Here is an 18,353-nt window from a genome sequence, read left to right as displayed (position 1 = left end):
AAAACTTCACTCATATATCAAGTTTTATGAGGAACACGTTAGATGTGTCATTTTACTCCACTGTATTTGAACCGCATGTACTGTAGGACTCGTAGCTTTGATTAATGAATACATGTACCTGAGTTTCAGTACATTTGGTTTAACGTGTCCTGGACTTGAAAAATCAATTTTTTTTAAAAAAACAAGAAAAGAAAGGCTAATAGAAAATAATTAACAGACCAAGACAACTGTAAGTTGCAAGTTTTTTCTATGGCATATCTTGCTTCTGTGTATTCTCAAGAGGCTTTGCCACGCCCCCATTAATTTTTCTCCTTTTACGTACTTTAAATGGAACTTCGTATTTTTATCATTCTTAGTATTTCTTTTATTCTTATCAGTTTATTCTTATTCTTATCAGTTACCATCACGCTAATTATCATCACAATAAGAGCAGCTTCTTACTAATATTACGACAATAATAGGTATTACGACATCAAAAAATGTCAGTGGGTACTAAAAGTCAAAGATGGCCGACGAAGGGGAGAACGAAGTCTATTCACAAGACATAATGGTGGATAGCAAAGAGGAGGGAGAAGCATTACCAAAGAGTGAACCTAAGGTAAAAGAACATTGTGACATTGTATTCAATTAGTACAAGTAAATCTAATTATGATTCGTAGGGAGTGGATACCAGTCTATGGATTCACCAGGGTCAAACAAACACATATTCAAAGTCAGACTTCGCAATTATTTTGAATCCCAATATATTCAGCTTTTTTTGAAAAAATGACAGTGAAAAGGAGCCTTATGAAATGTGTGTAATTAATGACAGAAAGTTGTTAGGGTTATAGGCATATGGCAATTCTCCTTTAATTTTTATAGAAAAACTTACTAAAATGGATGGAGATCACATTGTCAGAACCCGAGAGGCGTGTTGGGATCTCCATGAAGATGCAGGAGACATACATGGTCTATCTGATAGAGACAAAGTGAGGAATTTGATGTTATTTCAAATGGCTACTGTTATTACCGTTTATTTATTTATTTATTTATTTATTTATTTATTTATTTATTATTTCAATTCTACAGTAAAAGTATGGTCTTTTTAATTAGTTTAGAATGTATGATTTTATCAGTGTTTTAATTTTAACAGTACTTAAAAAACACTTCCAAGGTGGAGATTTGAGGAGCATTATTTGTATTTTCAATTTTTTATAATAAGATTATGTTTGTTTTATAAGCATATTCACAAAAATCCTTGCAATCTTATATTGGTCTGAGTGTTTTATTGTTTATGTTTGGTCTCCATGTCTTATTTTCTAGAATAACTGATGAAACAGTAGAAGGTTATGGTGATCCACCTACTTCTATATGGAGAAGATACAGTGAGTTTGAAATGCTGAGAAACTACTTAGAAGTCATGTACCCTTTTGTGGTTGTGCCTCCTCTACCAGAAAAGAAGGTAAACTTTGCTTATTCAATTATATAGAAAGGGACACTTTTTTTAGTGTTCAACATGAGTCATTATGGTTATTATTCTTGACCAGTCCATCCAGGTCATTTACCTAGTGAAAGGTTGGGACCGTACTGTTGGTCAGTTGCTAACATAAGTTTTCAGCCTCGGAGTTATATATGCTTCTCATTATTGTTCCTCTTGAATATTTGATGAGTATGTGGTGCAAATGTATGTTTGCATGTGCAAACACACAAGCATATATGCATTTAGACATATGCACTTGAACTGAGTTGGGTATTTTCATAAAGATTGCTTGAAATTGATTGAAAAGAAAGAAGTAATAATCAGATTAAAATGTCTTCTTTTTTTCCAGGCCACATTCACTTGGCAGAAGTCAACTACAGATAAATTTGATCCAGAATTTATTGAGAGGAGAAGAGTTGGCTTAGAGGTAAGTCATGCACTTACAGTGATCATTCTCATATGTATATGTAAAGTTAATGATTTCAAAAACTGTTTATGAAGATTTGATAAAGAGGGAATCTTCATATAAAGGAAGGCAGTGCAACTTCAGTATTTCTGAGAAGAAAAAGAACAGATTTATACTGCTCATTTATTATTATTAAGTGTTTCATGTTTTTCTTTCAGAATTTTGTTTTAAGAGTAGCATCTCACCCATTAATGTCTCAAGATGAATTATTCAGGGATTTTCTCAAACAGGTCTGTCACATTTTACAAAGTCATAATAATATAACCTTATCCAAATTCTTCCCTAAAAGTAATTATTATTGATATACAAATTTACAAGTACAGTTTTTGGGGATAATGTGTTGTAAAGAAATAGTTCTTATAATCAATGTGATTCCAGTTCATTTGTGCCTATCTTCACTTCCAGCCTACAGTTAAATTGTTATTCATTGTACTCTTGGAAAAAAATCAGAAGTGTAGAGTAGATAATTTTCATTCTTTCTTCAGTTAGCCAAACAATTCTAGCTTATTGAGATACCATAAATTCAGTTGTATGTATGAATGTAACTGACTTCGGAGTTCCCTATTGATCATATGCCTTACGAGAAAAGTTCCCCTCTTATATCATTATGTGTTGATTGTTCTAGGAAGAGGGGTGGAGAGAAAAACTAATTGAAACTGGATACCAAGCAAAGGTATGCTTTTATGTTTTAATCAAATTGCTGAGAGTTTAGGGTAAGCTACTTGTTGACTTTATCTTTAAAATGAAAAATGTGCTTTCCAATTAGTAATACATATAAATGGATTATTATTTAGCATTATTATAATCATATTTGTAATTTAGGGTGATTCAAAACTGCGAACATTGAGTGCTTCCTATAGAATTAAGAAGCCAGACTCCAGGTTTGAAGAAATGAAGAGTTACAGCAATGAGTTGCAGTCTCACATTGGAAATGTACTGAAAATTAGAGCTGTAAGTTTCTCTCTCTCTCTCTCTCTCACAGATTGTTCATTTACAATTCTTTTACTGTCTGAAATAGGAAAGACATGCTTCATATCTGTATCATGTGCATACATCCACACAACTGTATTCAAAAAACTTAATGCTTTTCATTTTAGAAAGTGCCAGACTACACATTTTGAAAATCAGATTATAATATGTAACCACTTTCTGTCAGTATAGGTTTATGTTTTGGTTTTTTGTTTCATTTAGAAATTATGTGACAGGCTGTATGCATATCACAAAGTTAATGCCAACTACGGCCGTGTCTTCAGTGAGTGGAGTGCTCTGGAGAAAGAGATGGCAGATGGTTTACAAAGTGCTGGACATTTTGTTGACGTGTAAGTGTTATTAAGAACATTCTAAATTTTTTTCTGTGTCCTTTTTCTCTCATGTCCAGTCCAGTGTTTTTGAAAGCAAAAATAGCATTTGTTACTGGATTGAGAGACTGTTGCATTGTCACATTACAGAACTTGCAATACTGCATGACACCAGTCTCTCTGGCAGCCTTAAATAAGATGCTCTGTGCCCAGGGCCTCTCTTTGCCCAGGCCTGTAGACGGATACCAAGTGTGTATACTTTCCACGGAGTGTAAGATCTTTCATTTGCTTCATGCAACAGAAACAAGGGACAACCAGCAGATTTCCAACTTTTTGGGAGCTAAAAATGTCATTAACCTAGACGGCCTCGTTTTTTTTTTTTTTTTTTTTCAACTTTTTCACTAATTGGCAGTCTCATCCCTGCAAACCTTTTAAAAGAATTTTGCCTTGCATCTCAGGTACGCTTCATCCATAGATGCTCTGTTAGAGGATGAAGAACAGTTTGCAGATCAACTGAAGGAGTATTATGCTTTCTGTGATGCTGTAAGGAATGTCTGCAGGAGACAAGAGCTTGCTCAACTCAACATGGAAAAAGCCGAGGAAAACTTAACTTATAAAAGGAACCAGAGGGACCAGCTGGTAGGTGTTATTTTGTTGGGATTTATGAGATTTGATGAGCACGAAGGTGAAAAAAATCATAACAATTTAATGTATCTGTTTTATGATTATATAACGGGATTGAAGTTTTGGTGTAAGATAGATAGCAGGCTAACACTTTGCTTTTCAATAACTTATGTTGAATAATAAGTCAACAGTTTAATATCTGACAAACTTCAGCAAAGTATGGACTCGTCCATATGGAACTTATGAGTGCATATTATTTTACGTTTACCAGGCAGAAGGTAAGACATCAGGTTTGTCCTTGACTGGACTGAAGAGCAAGCTGTTTGGAGGAGACACAGCAGAGCAGAGAGAAGAAAAGCTGAAAGTTCTTGATGAACAGATCAAAGAAGCAGAGGCACAGGTCAAGACACAGACAGAGGAGGCAAGGTATGGCAACCAGCTCTTCCATCATTCCTTTTACTGATAGTAGAATTTGTTAAGCATACCCTAGATAAGATTTATCATCATTCTTTTTTTTTTTTTTTTTTTTTTTTTTTGGGGGGGGAGGGGGTATTCTCAGGTTCAAAAATGCTCAACAAGAGATCAATGTTTATTAAGTTACCTAAATATGTTAACAAAAAAAGAAATGATTAGAAATCAAAATATGTAAGACTTACAACATTTCCTGGATATTTTTAAAAATATTTGGCTATATTAAGGTCTAATACCCATGATTGTTTTATTTGCAGAGAATTTGTTAAAGATGCACTGCAGGATTTGGAGCGGTTCCAGAGACAGAAGGTCAAGGACTTGAAGGAGAGTTTCACCAATTATGCCTTATTTCAGATTGAGAGATGTAAAAAGGTAAATTTTAAATTACTGTCAAAATTGTTAAAAAAAAAGAAAAATTAACAATGCTTCCTACCATCTCTCTCTCTCTCTCTCTCTCTCTCTCTCTCTCTCTCTCTCTCTCTCTCTCTCTCTCTCTCTCTCTCTCTCTCTCTCTCTCTCTCTCTCTCTCTCAGGTTTCATCTTGAGTAATGATAAAAGCCCTGTGTTTGTATTTTTATAAAGTGAACATATTGATAAGATGTCATTTTATATTTTAGGGCATAGAAGTATGGCAGAAAACAAGAGAGTGTTTTGAGAAGATGTGAATCACCAACCACTGTCATTTATTAAGCTATGTTTGATGATGAGATTGGACCAGTGAAATATCCAAAGACCATTCCCATAGCTTATATATTAGTTTATTGTTGGGATGCAAGGCAGTTGTGTGGAATAGACTCATTGTGTCTTTTATTTATTTATTTATTTATTTATTTATTTATTTATTTATTTTTTGTGGAGTCATGACATACAGATGTGAATTGTTTCTACCACCTGAATGGTGTGATGCACTTGAATGAGTGGACAGATATGATTATGGAGATACTATTTACACATTCCCTTGACACAAGGTTAACTGTAAAAAGGTGACATTTGCCAGTTCTTAATGCCATGCAAAAAGATACTTTTTTCTGTATTTGTACATCACTTTATAATACAATAATCGTATTTTGATTTGATTAGAGAAAGATGCTCAGAAGAAGAGAGTGCAGTAAATTGGATTTGTTCATATATGGAGAATATGTATGGTATTATTCAATCTTGAATAATAAATGTATGTGTAGTTAAGAAATGTTTTAAAAAAGTGTAAAGAAAAGGGAAGGACGTATATTTATTGTTTAAAAGGGGGTCGCTAACGATAATGACTCGATTTTTTTCAACGGGCAAAATTACCAATCTTTCAGTTACATAATTTTGAAATCATAGATATTTTATTTCTGTATAGTTTTCGTGGTGCTTTTATGGTATAGAATAGCACAGAAGGGCAACCTGCTTTTCAGAATTGTTGCTACCACTTAATGTACCTATTTGAAGAATTTGACTTGATGAAATGCATCTGAAATATTCACAATTTTTCCCATGGAAAGCATCGAGTCGTTACCGTAATGAGAACAAAGTTGCCAGTTTTGGAACGTGCAATCATGTAGAGATGTCTTAGTGTAAATAAAGCATCGGTGTTTTAATCACTGCGTGTTAAGTTTTGTGCTCACCTTTGTTTGATTTCTTTTAGAAAAGAACACTTGTTCTTCGATACCTTTGACGTCATGCATGGATAGCTTATTTTTAAGCTTAAAAGAACAGCCTAGCCAGGGCCGTAGCCTGAGCAAAATGCCAGGGGGGGGGGCAGTAAGCGGACACGAGGGGGCAAAGCCCCCGAAGGGGGAGGGGGTGTCCCCCTACCAGTGTGGAAAATTCTAAATCCCAGGGGGGGCAGCTGCCCCCCCTGCCCCCCCGGAGGCTACGGCCCTGCTAGCTAGAGATCGTTCAAGGACGTAGGCTTAGGGATTATTGCTGGGTGGCTGGCGGACCGGTGTAACGAAACAGGGTCTGTGTAACAGAAAGTCCTCTCTCCATTTAGTTAATTATAGTTAGGGTTAGCCTGACCTAAGTGGGTCAAAATATAGGGTGAAGCTTCCCTGTACAAATGAATGAAAGCGGACTCTCTATCATGGGGGACCCTCTATAACGTTAAACCATGCCTGCTTTACAAGTGGGTTTTGTGTATCACCTGTGGTACTCATCTACACGCTGATTGAAGGAGAACTTTTATGATAATAAAAGCGACTTCCGACTGACTGAGAAACAAGAAAAAAAGGCTGACATATCATATAGATCTCAACAAATAATTTTCTTTTTCAAAAAAAGTTGCCCAACGCACCTCACGACCCCGTACTTGGAAACTTTTACCGTAAAGAGTTACCACGTGCCTCCACCCCCTCCTCCCCTCCGGCTCCACCCTTTTTTAGACGGGTGGCATGCGCATATTTGTAATTTTTAATTGCGTTTTAAATATCTTTTAAAACAAGATCTTCCAAGATTTTATATTTGCAGCCTGTTCCGTATGTTCCTGCTAACTAATTAATGGAAATATATTCGTGATACTCTCATAAAAAAGTTTCTTTAAGTTTTCATTGCCCGGGAAATTATAAATTGAAACTGCATAACTTGATATTTATTACATTTTATTGTCGCATAAACATGTTTAACGTAAATAGGAATACATCAATAAAAAAAGGAAAAATGTAGGCTATATTTTCTTGGATAAACAATATCGTTCGAACATCAATAAATTAATACATAAATGTGACCCGGATACATCTAATTGTTAATTAGACCACGTCTAAAGCCCTAGTGCAGCTTTCACCAATATCACTATCAAATAAAAGCCTATATGCTGCTTCTTACAGATCTTATCGTTTTCTGAGTTCTTAGAATGCAAGTTTAAGTGTCCAGTCGCTGACAGCGCAGGGTTTATGAGGTAGATTTTTTAAGAGCATTATAACAAGACTAACTGTCTTATTGAACCTACTGAAGCTGATGTTTGTCGTCCTTTTTACGTTGTAATAGTCTTAGGTTCAGATTTGGAACGGTTTCTTCCACAGATCTTTTACATAGGCTAGATCACTCATTGTCCATAGAACGATATTTTCTTTTTTCTTTAACGATATTTTCTGAGTGATCTTCTTCAAACTTGGGTAGCTTTATCTTGGATATTTGCAAATCGGATCTGTCACGGCGGGCCTTTATTATTTCTTTGGTGTGACCCCTCTTCCGCTTTAACTGGCCCTGGTTTTTATGGCGGGCCCGCCTTATTTCTTAGGTGTGACCCCCTCATCTGCCATCACTGGTTTTGTTTTTTGTAGGCCTATTTTCCAACTAAACTTTACATTTACAAGGACCCGTGTGTCTACACTGATCTGCATTGATGGCCTTGTCTCCTGGTTTAAATTGATTATGTACGTGCGGGTTCCTCATATTGTTCGCAAAGGAGTGATTCACTTCTCGGTGGGTGGTCTCGTCTGCTCGAAGGTTGAGAACGACATCACGCATTACGGCATTGGGCTGAAATATAATAATAATAATAACAATAATAATAATAATAATAATAATAATAATAATAATAATAATAATAATTGTCAGTGCGTAATGATTTAAGTTAAAAAAGGCAGTTGTGATAGCCTTTTAAAGGAAACAAAACTGCCGGAGGAAATTAATTATAATATAAACATTATTCCACCGGCGCTATTGGCTATTTTGGCTGTCTGCTGGACATGCAAATTAGGCCTATATGACATTATAATTCAGGCTGACTATAAATCAAAATCAAGACTTACACTCATATTCCAGTACTTGATGGCTATGGGTGGAGCAGGTTTTATGTTCCATTCTGTTAAACAACCTGCGTCTATGTCCTGAAAGAAAATCATCTTCATTACTTCTCTCTCTCTTTCTTCTCTCTCTCTCTCTCTCTCTCTCTCTCTCTCTCTCTCTCTCTCTCTCTTGATACAAACCAACGAAATATTTTTAAAATATCAAGAAGGAAATATCATGTTCCAATACGACCAGCTACTTCTCTGGCAGTTGAAATCTCAAAACATTTTTTTCCCGAAATACTATTACGTCATCTACAAAGAAAGAAACTCCAAAGAAGAAAAAGTAAGCAATCAAATATCGGTATTTATAAGCGATGACCTCGGCTTCCCCTTCATAACGCCCTGCTTACCCTCAAGCACTTTGTATAGGTTTTCACCGCCTCCTCCTCGAGGTATCCGACCAGGCGGTGGCAATACCGAGGACTGATCAAGTAACTTACTGCAAAGAATACCAGGAACCCGCCTGCAAGACAAAGCGATGATTTTTCGATACAATTTAAAGTTAATTCTTACACCAAACTCACAAAGATATGCTAAAAAGATCATTAAAAAAATAATAATGCCCAAACTGAATGTCGTTGGTGTTCATGGTAATATCTTCATGGTAACGTGTAACTAGTTAGATGTTCATGGTAATGTAGTCAGGGAAATGTGTTCATGGTAATAACTTCATTGTATTCTGTTCATGGCAACATGTTCATGGTATTCTGTTCATGGCAATATCTTCATGGTATTCTCTTCATGGTGATGTAAGGTTGGTTTCAGTTTCCTACCTTGTGCTCCAATGACACCCAGTCTGAAGGGCAGTCCTGGCTGCCTTAGTTGTATGGCTGTCATGAGGTGCATTCTCTCGTTTTCTGCTTCCTCTACAATATGAGAAGTAAATGTTATATTGATATAGATTAATGTATGTAGGAGCGCATACAGAACAATGGACTAACAGATCCGCAGATCAAATATGACGACCCATTTAAAAGCTTGTCGCTTAATTCCCGTTAGACACTGAATAGATTCCTCACGGGGATTACGCAAGAAGCATTCGGTCGGCCATATGCGCTCTATGGTACCCTGAAAGTGTGTTTTTATCAAATCAGACCTGATTTCGATTGCAAATATGCTAAATTAGATACAAATAAATTACAAATTTAAAATACTGAATAAGATGTTGAGAAATACATTGTACAAGTTCAGGACTTGAAATGCATTAATAATTTGTTTTACGCCACATTATTCTAATAATTAAAACAAAAAACACGTGTTACCTATTAATGTGTGTATCCAACCGTGGTCTGGAAGCATTTTTCTAAGAGATCTCAGATGTCTGACCATGGCTGCCACCATTCCCGGAACTCCAGCTACGGTTTCCAGGAACATAATACGGCTATAAAGATGAAAGTGCAACTTACAATAGGGTCAAAGGAACAAAACACTATATCTAGATTTATCGGCTTATTATTAATTTTTTTTTAAAATTAAGGCATATAAAAGGACTATGAGTTATGATGACACCCGCTATGTAAGAGAATTTCCCCTTCAGGAATATCCTTTCCTTTTATAGATTTTACCAAAAATTTTGTGTCACTCCAGTACATTTTTTATATTACCAAATTTTATGTGTACGAAAAATTTATTAAATGGGAAGGGTTATCAAAATATAAAACATATGCTCAAAATAAGGATCTTGTTAATATTCCATAATTATGTAAATCTTGTGATTATCAGACCATCTTTACCTGTAATCCTCGTTACCAATTTAACCGTTTTTAGTCCCCCCCCCCCCTTCTAAAAAGGGGGAATAAAATAAAAAAAGCAAATATATTTATTGTCTTTTTTGTTTTGTTTTTGGAACAAAATAGGGTAATATCGCTGGCCATACCTCGCAAACCAACATATGTAACCCTAGAAATATAAAAGTATACTAACTTGACCCATTTGTGTTCAGTTCGTGATCGGTTGAACCCTGTGACAAAATCAAATGCTCCTCTGATACCTTGAATGGTGTAATATGCGATCTAAATAAAAAAAAGAGCAATAGATGATGGGAACAAAAAACGTTATATAGATTTATCGGCTTATAATGAATATTGTTTCCGAAATTAAGGCATATACTGTAGTATAATAGCCGGTGAGTGCTGACGAACTGAGAAATAACTTGAACTGTCGATCTTTATTTCGACAAATTTTAAAGAGATAATACTAGAAACACAATTATGATGATTATAAGGGTCCTAAAATCAAACGCAGGTAACTGTGAAAACACTACAATTGCACTTACATAATCTGTGATGCACTCCGGTATATGATGAGAAATTTCTACAGACTTCAGCTCTTTTTCGGTCCTGCAACAATACCCCGTTGAATCAGTCATTTTTTTTCTTGAAAATATTATAGTTTTAGGTGAACGATAAAACGAAAGGGAGGATTTATTCAAGAAATGAATTTAGAGGTGTACTTGAAGATGCAACATTTAACTCTGTGTCACATTTAATGGAGGTTTAGTTAGGTGAGATTAAAAAAAATATTTGGAAAATACTCGCCGTGTCGAGATCGTTACACATTATTAAAAGTCTTACCAATCTCAGTTAATGCTCACCAGACAGGGTGCGGTAGAAGGTAGTCGTCTCCGGACGTGTGTTTGCCTGCTTTCTCGTCAGCTTCACGGTACTCTTTCATCCTAGAATTATTACATGTAAATCACAAATAAATAACAATAAAATATAAAATTGAATGAACATATAATAAGATAATTAAATATACAGCATGGAAGGACATGAATACGGTCAGACAATCGGAGAACAAACAGAAGCATAGATGGACTGAGTAATTAATTTGAATAAAAAAGAACTGAAAAAGGTAACAAATGTAGCTTTATAATATACGGCCATTAATTTTCCCAATAAACTTTCCAGCCTTTTTAAGCCAAATCGATAAATGGCAAAAATCCATCCATAAATAACGTCACACAGACGTGACGGGTGCTTATTCTCCAAATGACCTCAAAATCAATAAATATCATCATCCATAAATTACTCCACGAAAACGTGATGGGAGTTCTTCTGAAAGTCCTTGAACGAAAGCACATCACGTGACATCGCATTTTCTCAGAAATACATGGTGCCCCTAAGTTCATGAAATGTGTCGCGTAAAGTGTCTTTATTATGTAAAGGCTGGGTCACACTGCGCTTGCAACCTTTTGGCAACCTCTTTGCAACCTTAGTCGCAAGAAGGTTGCCATAGGTTTTAAAGTGGTCGCATTAGGTTGCAAACAGGTCGCCTGCGATCGTTGACACACGAAGGCCATTTTTTTTGCACCGACAACCAGTGCGACTGATAGTAAAAACGATTGGTAACTGAGAGGTTGCCTATAGGTATCCTCTTGGTTGCCAGTAGGTCGCTGTAACCAGACTAAAACCAGTCGCATACCACCTGTAACTGCACGGTCGATTGACGGTCTTTAGTCGCTTAGTTGCAAACAGGTTACTAACCGGTTGCAAGCGGTGGGCAGCAGGTCGCCAGCAGGTTGCAGTTGAAACTTCATGGTCGATTAACGGTCTTTAGTCGCTTGGTCTCTAACAGGTTTCTTACAGCTCGCATGCACTCGAAAACATGTCGCGAGAAGGTTGCAAGCAACCGTGATAAAATAAGCGTAGGATGGTGGCCAATAAATATATAAATATCTTTTTCATTTATATAATGCCATTAAGGCCTTCTAAATATCTTGACAAAAATCGTTATTTCTCAATTAAAACGTAGATTGTATTTGTTGTCATCTTTTTTAATTTATTTACAAGGTTTTCATAAGTATTTTTTTTTTCAATAAAATAAATAAATGTATGAGTCCCTATTTAGCTACGGAAGTTGACAATCTATCTGAGCAACAGTGGGCGATATTTCAACAACAGAGCATGGACTTAATTCTAAAAGCACGCAACCAAAAGGCGAAACTCAGTTACAGGCCTACATTTTTGTTTACTCCTCAACACCCTCAAGTAAACACATCTTTTCCTTCTCCATTGAACACTTCGGCTTTAACCATTCTCTCTATCCCAACACCCACTTCTGCTCTTTCTGCTCCCGCGTCCACTTCTCAGCATTTGACACCAGGGCACACATGGAGTTTTTATTGATGATTTATCATGTTACTAAATGCAGTCTCATAAAAACAGTGTAATTGATAAAGTCTAAGATAAGAATAGTTTTATAATTAAATATTATTTTATTAAGTGCAACGTTTTGTTTGTAGCATCAATTGGCTTCCAAGTATAAAATTTACTGAGTCGAAATAAATTGAAAGTTTGAAAAATAAAAGTAAAAGGCAATTTAGTTTGTTTAACGTGAAGTGATAATTATTTTTCTATGCAGTTATCAGTGGAGTACAAAAGCGTCAAAACAATTAGTATTATAATTAAATATTTTGTTACTTAGTGTAACATTTAGTTTGTAGCATCAATTGGCTTCCGAGTATAACATTTAATGAGTCGAAATAAATGGATAATTTTCTTTAATGTTTATTGATAATAATTTTTAAATACAGTTATCAGTGGAATACAAAAGTGCCAAAACAATCAATAATGATGATCACAATGTAAACGATAAACTGTTATCTTTTTATCCATTCCTATATCATGGCTAATTTCTGACAACTATTGTTGTCAAATTTACTGGAAACATTTTTTAATGACTAAAGCAGCCGGAAATATCTTACTTTTTTAATTTGCCAAGTCATAATTTGCCAAGTCACAATGGAAGAAAAACTAAGGGCCCCTTTACACTGGACGGCGTCCTTTCTGCGTCCAGCAGTCCGGCCCCATTTGAGAGTTAAAATTTTTTAATATTTTACGTGCCGACAACTGGCTGATCATTGAGCATTCATTCTGATAAAAAATTAATGCTCGTGCCTCCTTATTAAGACCACAGCGATGCCAAATTTCATGGTCGCAGAAAGGACGCCGTCCAGTGTAAAGGGGGTATAAGCAAATAGGCGGGCGCAGAGAAAAAAAGTAAATAGCAAAGTTTGATTCATACTTTTTACAATAAATTTAATTTTCAGGCATTTTTATAACAATGAAACAGTGTCACCAATATAAAGAAGGTCAAATAAATACAAATTTTAACTTCCTCCCAGTACTTAGAATTCGTACCACAAGGACGGAAACAAATTGATGACGCGCAGGATCCTTCACTATTTAATGATGTTGTATTGTAAGTGCAACGCTTGGGGCTACAAAGACAAAGGGAAAACCACACAATCGGTCGCAAATCAGTTGCTAAGCAGTCGGCGACCTTTTAGCAACCGGTTGGATACCACAAATAGGCTTTTCGGTCGCCAGGAGGTTTTCGGTGCTGCACCGAAAACCGGCGCGACCGGATAGTAACCCAGCGTTCATTTGGAGACCACGTTGCGAGTTGTTGCAACTTGTCGCCCACCTTTCTGCAACCGGTGACAGTTGCAAGTCGCAAGGAGGTTTTTTGTTCAGTGTGACCGTAACTGCACAGGCCTTGCGACCTCGAAGAGCCCAAGTATTGAAAAAAGTAACTATGCATGCCTATTATTACATTAATTAGGCTGAAAAACATCCAAATATGTGTTTTATTACACCACTGGTTTGAATGCCAATATATAGTACAAAATGCCAATATATAGTACAAATATATTTCTTATTTATTATTGTAAGTTTGACAATACTGGTAGTACAGAAATCGACTGTGACGTTATAACAGAATCTCATAGCAGAATCATACTTTAATATTCAAAATATTAAATCATTTGAAGCTGCTACGGAACGAATCCAATCATTGTATAATAATATTTAAGATATTCCCTCTGTTGTCATCCGAGAGGGAAATTTACGAGAAGGTAGCTATCGTCACAACTTATAAAATATATATAGTCTGTGCAACCTTGCTGCTACCAGTTGGCAAGCGATCGCTACAGTCCTGCAACCGGTTTTCAGTCTCCAAGTGGTTGCTGACAGGTTGTTTCTCGCTCGCCTAACGGTGTGCGACTGATAACCTCTGACTTGAAGATTGTCTGTACGAGGTTGCAGATACCATTCTGTAACCTTGTTGCAACCGGTTAGCAACTGCTTGCCGATCAAAATATGCAGATTAGGTCGCAAAGTGATCGCAAGCGACCACCAGATTTTGTGGTTGCAAAGAGGTTGCCAAAAGGTTGCAAGCGCAGTGTGACCCAGCCTTAAAACATTCACATTTTATACACACTATCTACAGGGAATCTAGGCGTACAAGTGACTGCTACTTATTAACATACTAATTGTTGTGCAATATTAACAGGTGATATGCATCTGTTTCAGGCATAGGCCTACCTATGGTCCTCTACAGAAAATAATATTTATGTATGCAGGACAAACGCAAAGTAGATAATAACATGTTGACTATTATGATTATACAATGTGGAATTGGTGCAGGATTCCACAACGTGATCCTATATATGTTCAAGAGAGACCCAATGTCACTCTTTAATCCTAAAAAAATGCGAGCAAGCATTTCAGTATTTGTCCATTTCGAATTCTGATTCCACTACATGTGATCGGGTGAAGAATGATTGATGCGGTTTCATTAATGCTTATAATACATAATAATAATACATTTATTTTAAGTCTAAACTCCATATGAATATGTTCGTTAGACTTTACAAATATGTACATACATATAACAAGTATACAACTGGTCAAAACACGCTGTGTACAATCTCGCCTCCCTGGGGAGGATACAGCCCCGCTGCCGTGTGAGACGCTGAGTGCTATCAAACTTACAATATCGTTCTCTGCCTGACCAGGATTAATTATCATTAATAAATAAATAAATAAATAAATAAATAAATAAATAAATAAATTAATTAATTAATTAATTAATGCTATCTTTATATCTCCTCACCGAAAATGTTCGTAGTCTTCTCTCTTTGACCGTTCTTTGGCTTCAGCAATAATTGCGCTAACGGCAGGGCGGGGTTGGGTATAACAGATCTGAAAGTGACCAATGTTCCCGTTAAGACAAGAATTCGTTACAAAATAATTAATAATATAGGCCTATTTATGTTTAAATTAATGTAATAATTATAATTAAAATAAATCTATTTAAAGTCTAAAATCCATAAAATACGTTCTGTACAATTCACAAATACGATACGAGTTTACAAAGATCATTTTAGCTTAAGAGTAATGGTATAATAAGTAAAGAGAAAAAAAGTCCAAATATAATTTTCTGCAACATAGAAGCTGCTCAGTAACATAACTTTTAGACAAGTTTTAGTGCTTTTTCAAGCCATCTGCTGAATTTGTATTTCTGAGTTCTGATGGCACATGTAACTAAGCCCATTCATACGGGGCTGCGTATTCAAAAGATCTGTCCAAATGTGTTACCTTTGCACATTATTACTAAAAGTTTTAATAATAATTTATCCTTAGATGTTCATTAAAATACAATAATCATTGTTATATAGATTTGTAGTTTTTTTTTCGAAAATCCAGTAAGAAAATGACAAAATATCTTTAAATCGCCTTCGGATATAGCTAAAATATTCACGTTTTTCACGCAACAAGTTGAAGAAATGCGTTACAAATTACAATAAATGTCTACGTCTATATTGCTGGTTTAAATTATTTAGGCGCAAGCAAAACATTCTGATTAATGTTTCCTCGCTTTCTCAGGTTTTTGTTTTTCAAAAAACGCGGGCTTATAGATGGTCATTGTTTGAAAATATCCGAAAATAGTAAAAGGGCACTTGGTGATTGAATTTCTAGAAAATAAAATGCTCCATATAGAGCAAATTTGCCTTAAAAAAACACAAAGAACAAACCTACCTGTCTGGCATGTATGGTAGAGACGACGGGTGTTATTCTCTGCATTTCCATCACAAGTCCCAGCCTGCAGTGTAGGCACCCTGTGCGACAACTGCCCGCCAACTGTCGAAATCCCCTTGCAGCCATTTTATTCCGTAAGAGACGAAAGCCGAAATAAAAATCCACTCTCTCAATTCACTTAGACTGATCTGGCTGACGCTTGACCTGACCATCTGACGCAAGGCTTTTATATACGCTAGGCCCGGGGAAACGCACTCCTCGGGGACATAACCTACGCGATGAGCAACACGTTTGGATGCCGCGATGATACCTTGATCGGTAGCGCATGCGCACCAGTAAAACCACGTCAAGTTTGTGCCAAGAACGTGCTCAGGCCTTGCTAAGTACCTTTGCACTCTTAATGTCCATTTGGAATGAGGCGTTAACTGCAACATAAATCTAAACTGTAGCAAAAAAGGCCTTTGACCTCGCGAAAACAGTTATAGTTACTTTGTACGACATGTCTGGCATGTTCCACAAAAAATCAATTGTAAAGTCTAAATTACGTTTAAACATTTAACGACACATAATCATTGATGTGGAACAGCTTACGATGGCTGCCGAATTCAATTCGGCAAAGTCAGTTAATTGAATATCTAATCATACAAATTTAATTATGCCAGTTTTGTTTTGGACAAAATGTTATAATATTTTTTGGCTATGCTAAAACAATAATAATAATAATAATAATAATAATAATAATAATAATAATAATAATAATAATAATAATGAATTCTTTAAAACTGAGCGCCACACAAACGACTCAAGGCTGCTTACAAATGTCATCACGTCACACATCTAAAACGAATAAAAAGAAATATACAGTTCATGTAATTAAGAGACGCGAATTTATGACAGTGTTCTTTTAACACATGTGCTAACGATTACTTTGTTTATACCGTCTTAATAATCAGTGAAGAATAAATACTAGAGCATTTGCAATGAGTATTCTTGAAAAAAATAACTGGATATTTAAATGTTATTGGTATTCTATATTTCTTAATGCAAACGTTATGCCATTCATACATAAAATGTGCAGGTGGTGAACCACCTTACGATATAGTGATATATGGCTCTGCATTCCAAAGCGTGTGGGTAATATCCATAAAATACCTCTGCGGTTAGGATAATGTACTTACAATGCGCATGGGACCTGATCGCCAGCCAATCATCAGGCTGCATATCAAACACACCTCAATAATCCGCCATGTTGCTAGGCAACGGAGGACTCTGTAATGCGGAACGGAAATGACGTCTGCGCTTGCGTCACGCAGAAGTTACGAGAATGCTTTCATTTTTAGTATTTAAAAAATATATCATTGCCGTTGACGTGTATGTTGAGAACAGGGTTTCAATCAATACAGTATCTCTTATTATTTATTGCGTTTTTTTTTCATCAGCCTTTGCATTGTCATTTGAACATGTCACAGTACAGATACACTGCCTTTAAACAATTTTAGGTCTGAAAACTACCCAACTCCCAGAAACACAGATTTATTTTTCATTAGATATTCACAGCACAGATATGTCTCTGGCTTATGTATGTGCACTTTTCCAAGCATTTTTCTCCTGAGTTGTTGTTAGGAATTTACTTTATTAGCACGACTGGATTTCAGGAGTGGCTTATTTAAAGGGTTTGCTTCATGCCGTCAGAATGGACTGAACGGAACATATTCTTCAGAAAACATGCCCAACTAACGATATCTTTATCCAAATACACAAATTAAAAGCTCATTTTGTAAATATTTGGCTTTAAAAAACGTCCTATTTGCTCGGCCTGGGAGTTAATGAGCTACGTGGTCACGTGGTCCAATGACGACAATCGAGCCACTGGAGAACAGAGCGTGCTTAGCTGTCAAACTGAGCTGCATTGTCTACCTGTAAGATGACTTCTCTGGCTTCTGATAAAAGTTTATACTCATTCAAATCTCTTACCCGAGGGGTCTAAATCCTCAAGAAGCTGTGTAAAACCATTTCCCGTCTAGTCATTTCTTTAACAAGCATTTCATTATGGTTATCCCAAGTTGTATAAAACACTGCATTTGAATGAGTTAAGGGAAATGTTGATTATTGCATATGAGGTCCATGTTATTTGTGAAATTCAATTTATTTTATTAAACCGCTGACACTCCGTCTTGCATACTTTTATTAAACTGAGGTAAACAATGCCCGTTACCTTTACAAGTCCTATCTTAATCATCCATCTACCTGGAACTTCCTTTACCTCTTAATTAGAGGGTTAAATGGCATTCAATTTGTCTTGCTTGTATCGAACGCACTCTCTATCTAAGCTTTACTCCAGTTATCTCAGGTAAAAATCTACCTGTGCGTTAGTTACAAAGCGCAGCTCCCGTAGACCTGGGGGTACTAGATAAAATCTGAACACCAGGTTTATCGAGGAGC

General features: G+C 36.0%; 2 protein-coding genes across 2 annotated transcripts; one reads left to right on the top strand and one right to left on the bottom strand.

Moving 5' to 3' along the window:
- Positions 1–410: 410 nt before the first annotated feature.
- LOC106182115 (sorting nexin-4-like) lies at positions 411–5,898 on the top strand. The gene is made up of 12 exons (XM_013566765.2): positions 411–598; positions 862–968; positions 1,303–1,441; positions 1,809–1,886; positions 2,084–2,155; positions 2,551–2,598; positions 2,748–2,876; positions 3,117–3,244; positions 3,682–3,862; positions 4,119–4,273; positions 4,576–4,690; positions 4,936–5,898. The coding sequence occupies exons 1-12, from the start codon at positions 506–508 to the stop codon at positions 4,981–4,983; spliced, it is 1,293 nt and encodes a 430-aa protein (XP_013422219.1). The 5' UTR covers positions 411–505; the 3' UTR covers positions 4,984–5,898.
- Positions 5,899–7,581: 1,683 nt separating this feature from the next.
- On the bottom strand, positions 7,582–16,555 carry LOC106150364 (alternative oxidase, mitochondrial). The gene is made up of 10 exons (XM_013523108.2): positions 15,912–16,555; positions 14,986–15,074; positions 10,682–10,762; positions 10,364–10,427; positions 10,012–10,100; positions 9,351–9,469; positions 8,862–8,954; positions 8,439–8,551; positions 8,050–8,127; positions 7,582–7,777 (listed from the first exon to the last, which is right to left on the bottom strand). The coding sequence occupies exons 1-10, from the start codon at positions 16,035–16,037 to the stop codon at positions 7,592–7,594; spliced, it is 1,038 nt and encodes a 345-aa protein (XP_013378562.2). The 5' UTR covers positions 16,038–16,555; the 3' UTR covers positions 7,582–7,591.
- Between the last annotated feature and the right edge of the window lie 1,798 nt (positions 16,556–18,353).

This window comes from Lingula anatina, chromosome 7, assembly GCF_051362555.1.
Source record: "Lingula anatina isolate TDL-2025a chromosome 7, LinAna3.0, whole genome shotgun sequence".
In the NCBI taxonomy this organism is placed as follows: domain Eukaryota; kingdom Metazoa; phylum Brachiopoda; class Lingulata; order Lingulida; family Lingulidae; genus Lingula; species Lingula anatina.
This window is presented reverse-complemented; position numbering and strand designations above follow the sequence as displayed.

Coding starts and splice junctions, on each gene's coding strand:
- LOC106182115 (XM_013566765.2), top strand. CDS start 506: ATGGCCGACGAAGGGGAGAACGAAGTCTATTCACAAGACATAATGGTG. Junction 1,442..1,808: donor CTCCTCTACCAGAAAAGAAG/GTAAACTTTGCT, acceptor CTTTTTTTCCAG/GCCACATTCACTTGGCAGAA. Junction 4,691..4,935: donor AGATTGAGAGATGTAAAAAG/GTAAATTTTAAA, acceptor TTTATATTTTAG/GGCATAGAAGTATGGCAGAA.
- LOC106150364 (XM_013523108.2), bottom strand. CDS start 16,037: ATGGCTGCAAGGGGATTTCGACAGTTGGCGGGCAGTTGTCGCACAGGG. Junction 10,101..10,363: donor CGGAGTGCATCACAGATTAT/GTAAGTGCAATT, acceptor TTTTTTATTTAG/ATCGCATATTACACCATTCA. Junction 8,552..8,861: donor GGGTGTCATTGGAGCACAAG/GTAGGAAACTGA, acceptor TTTGTCTTGCAG/GCGGGTTCCTGGTATTCTTT.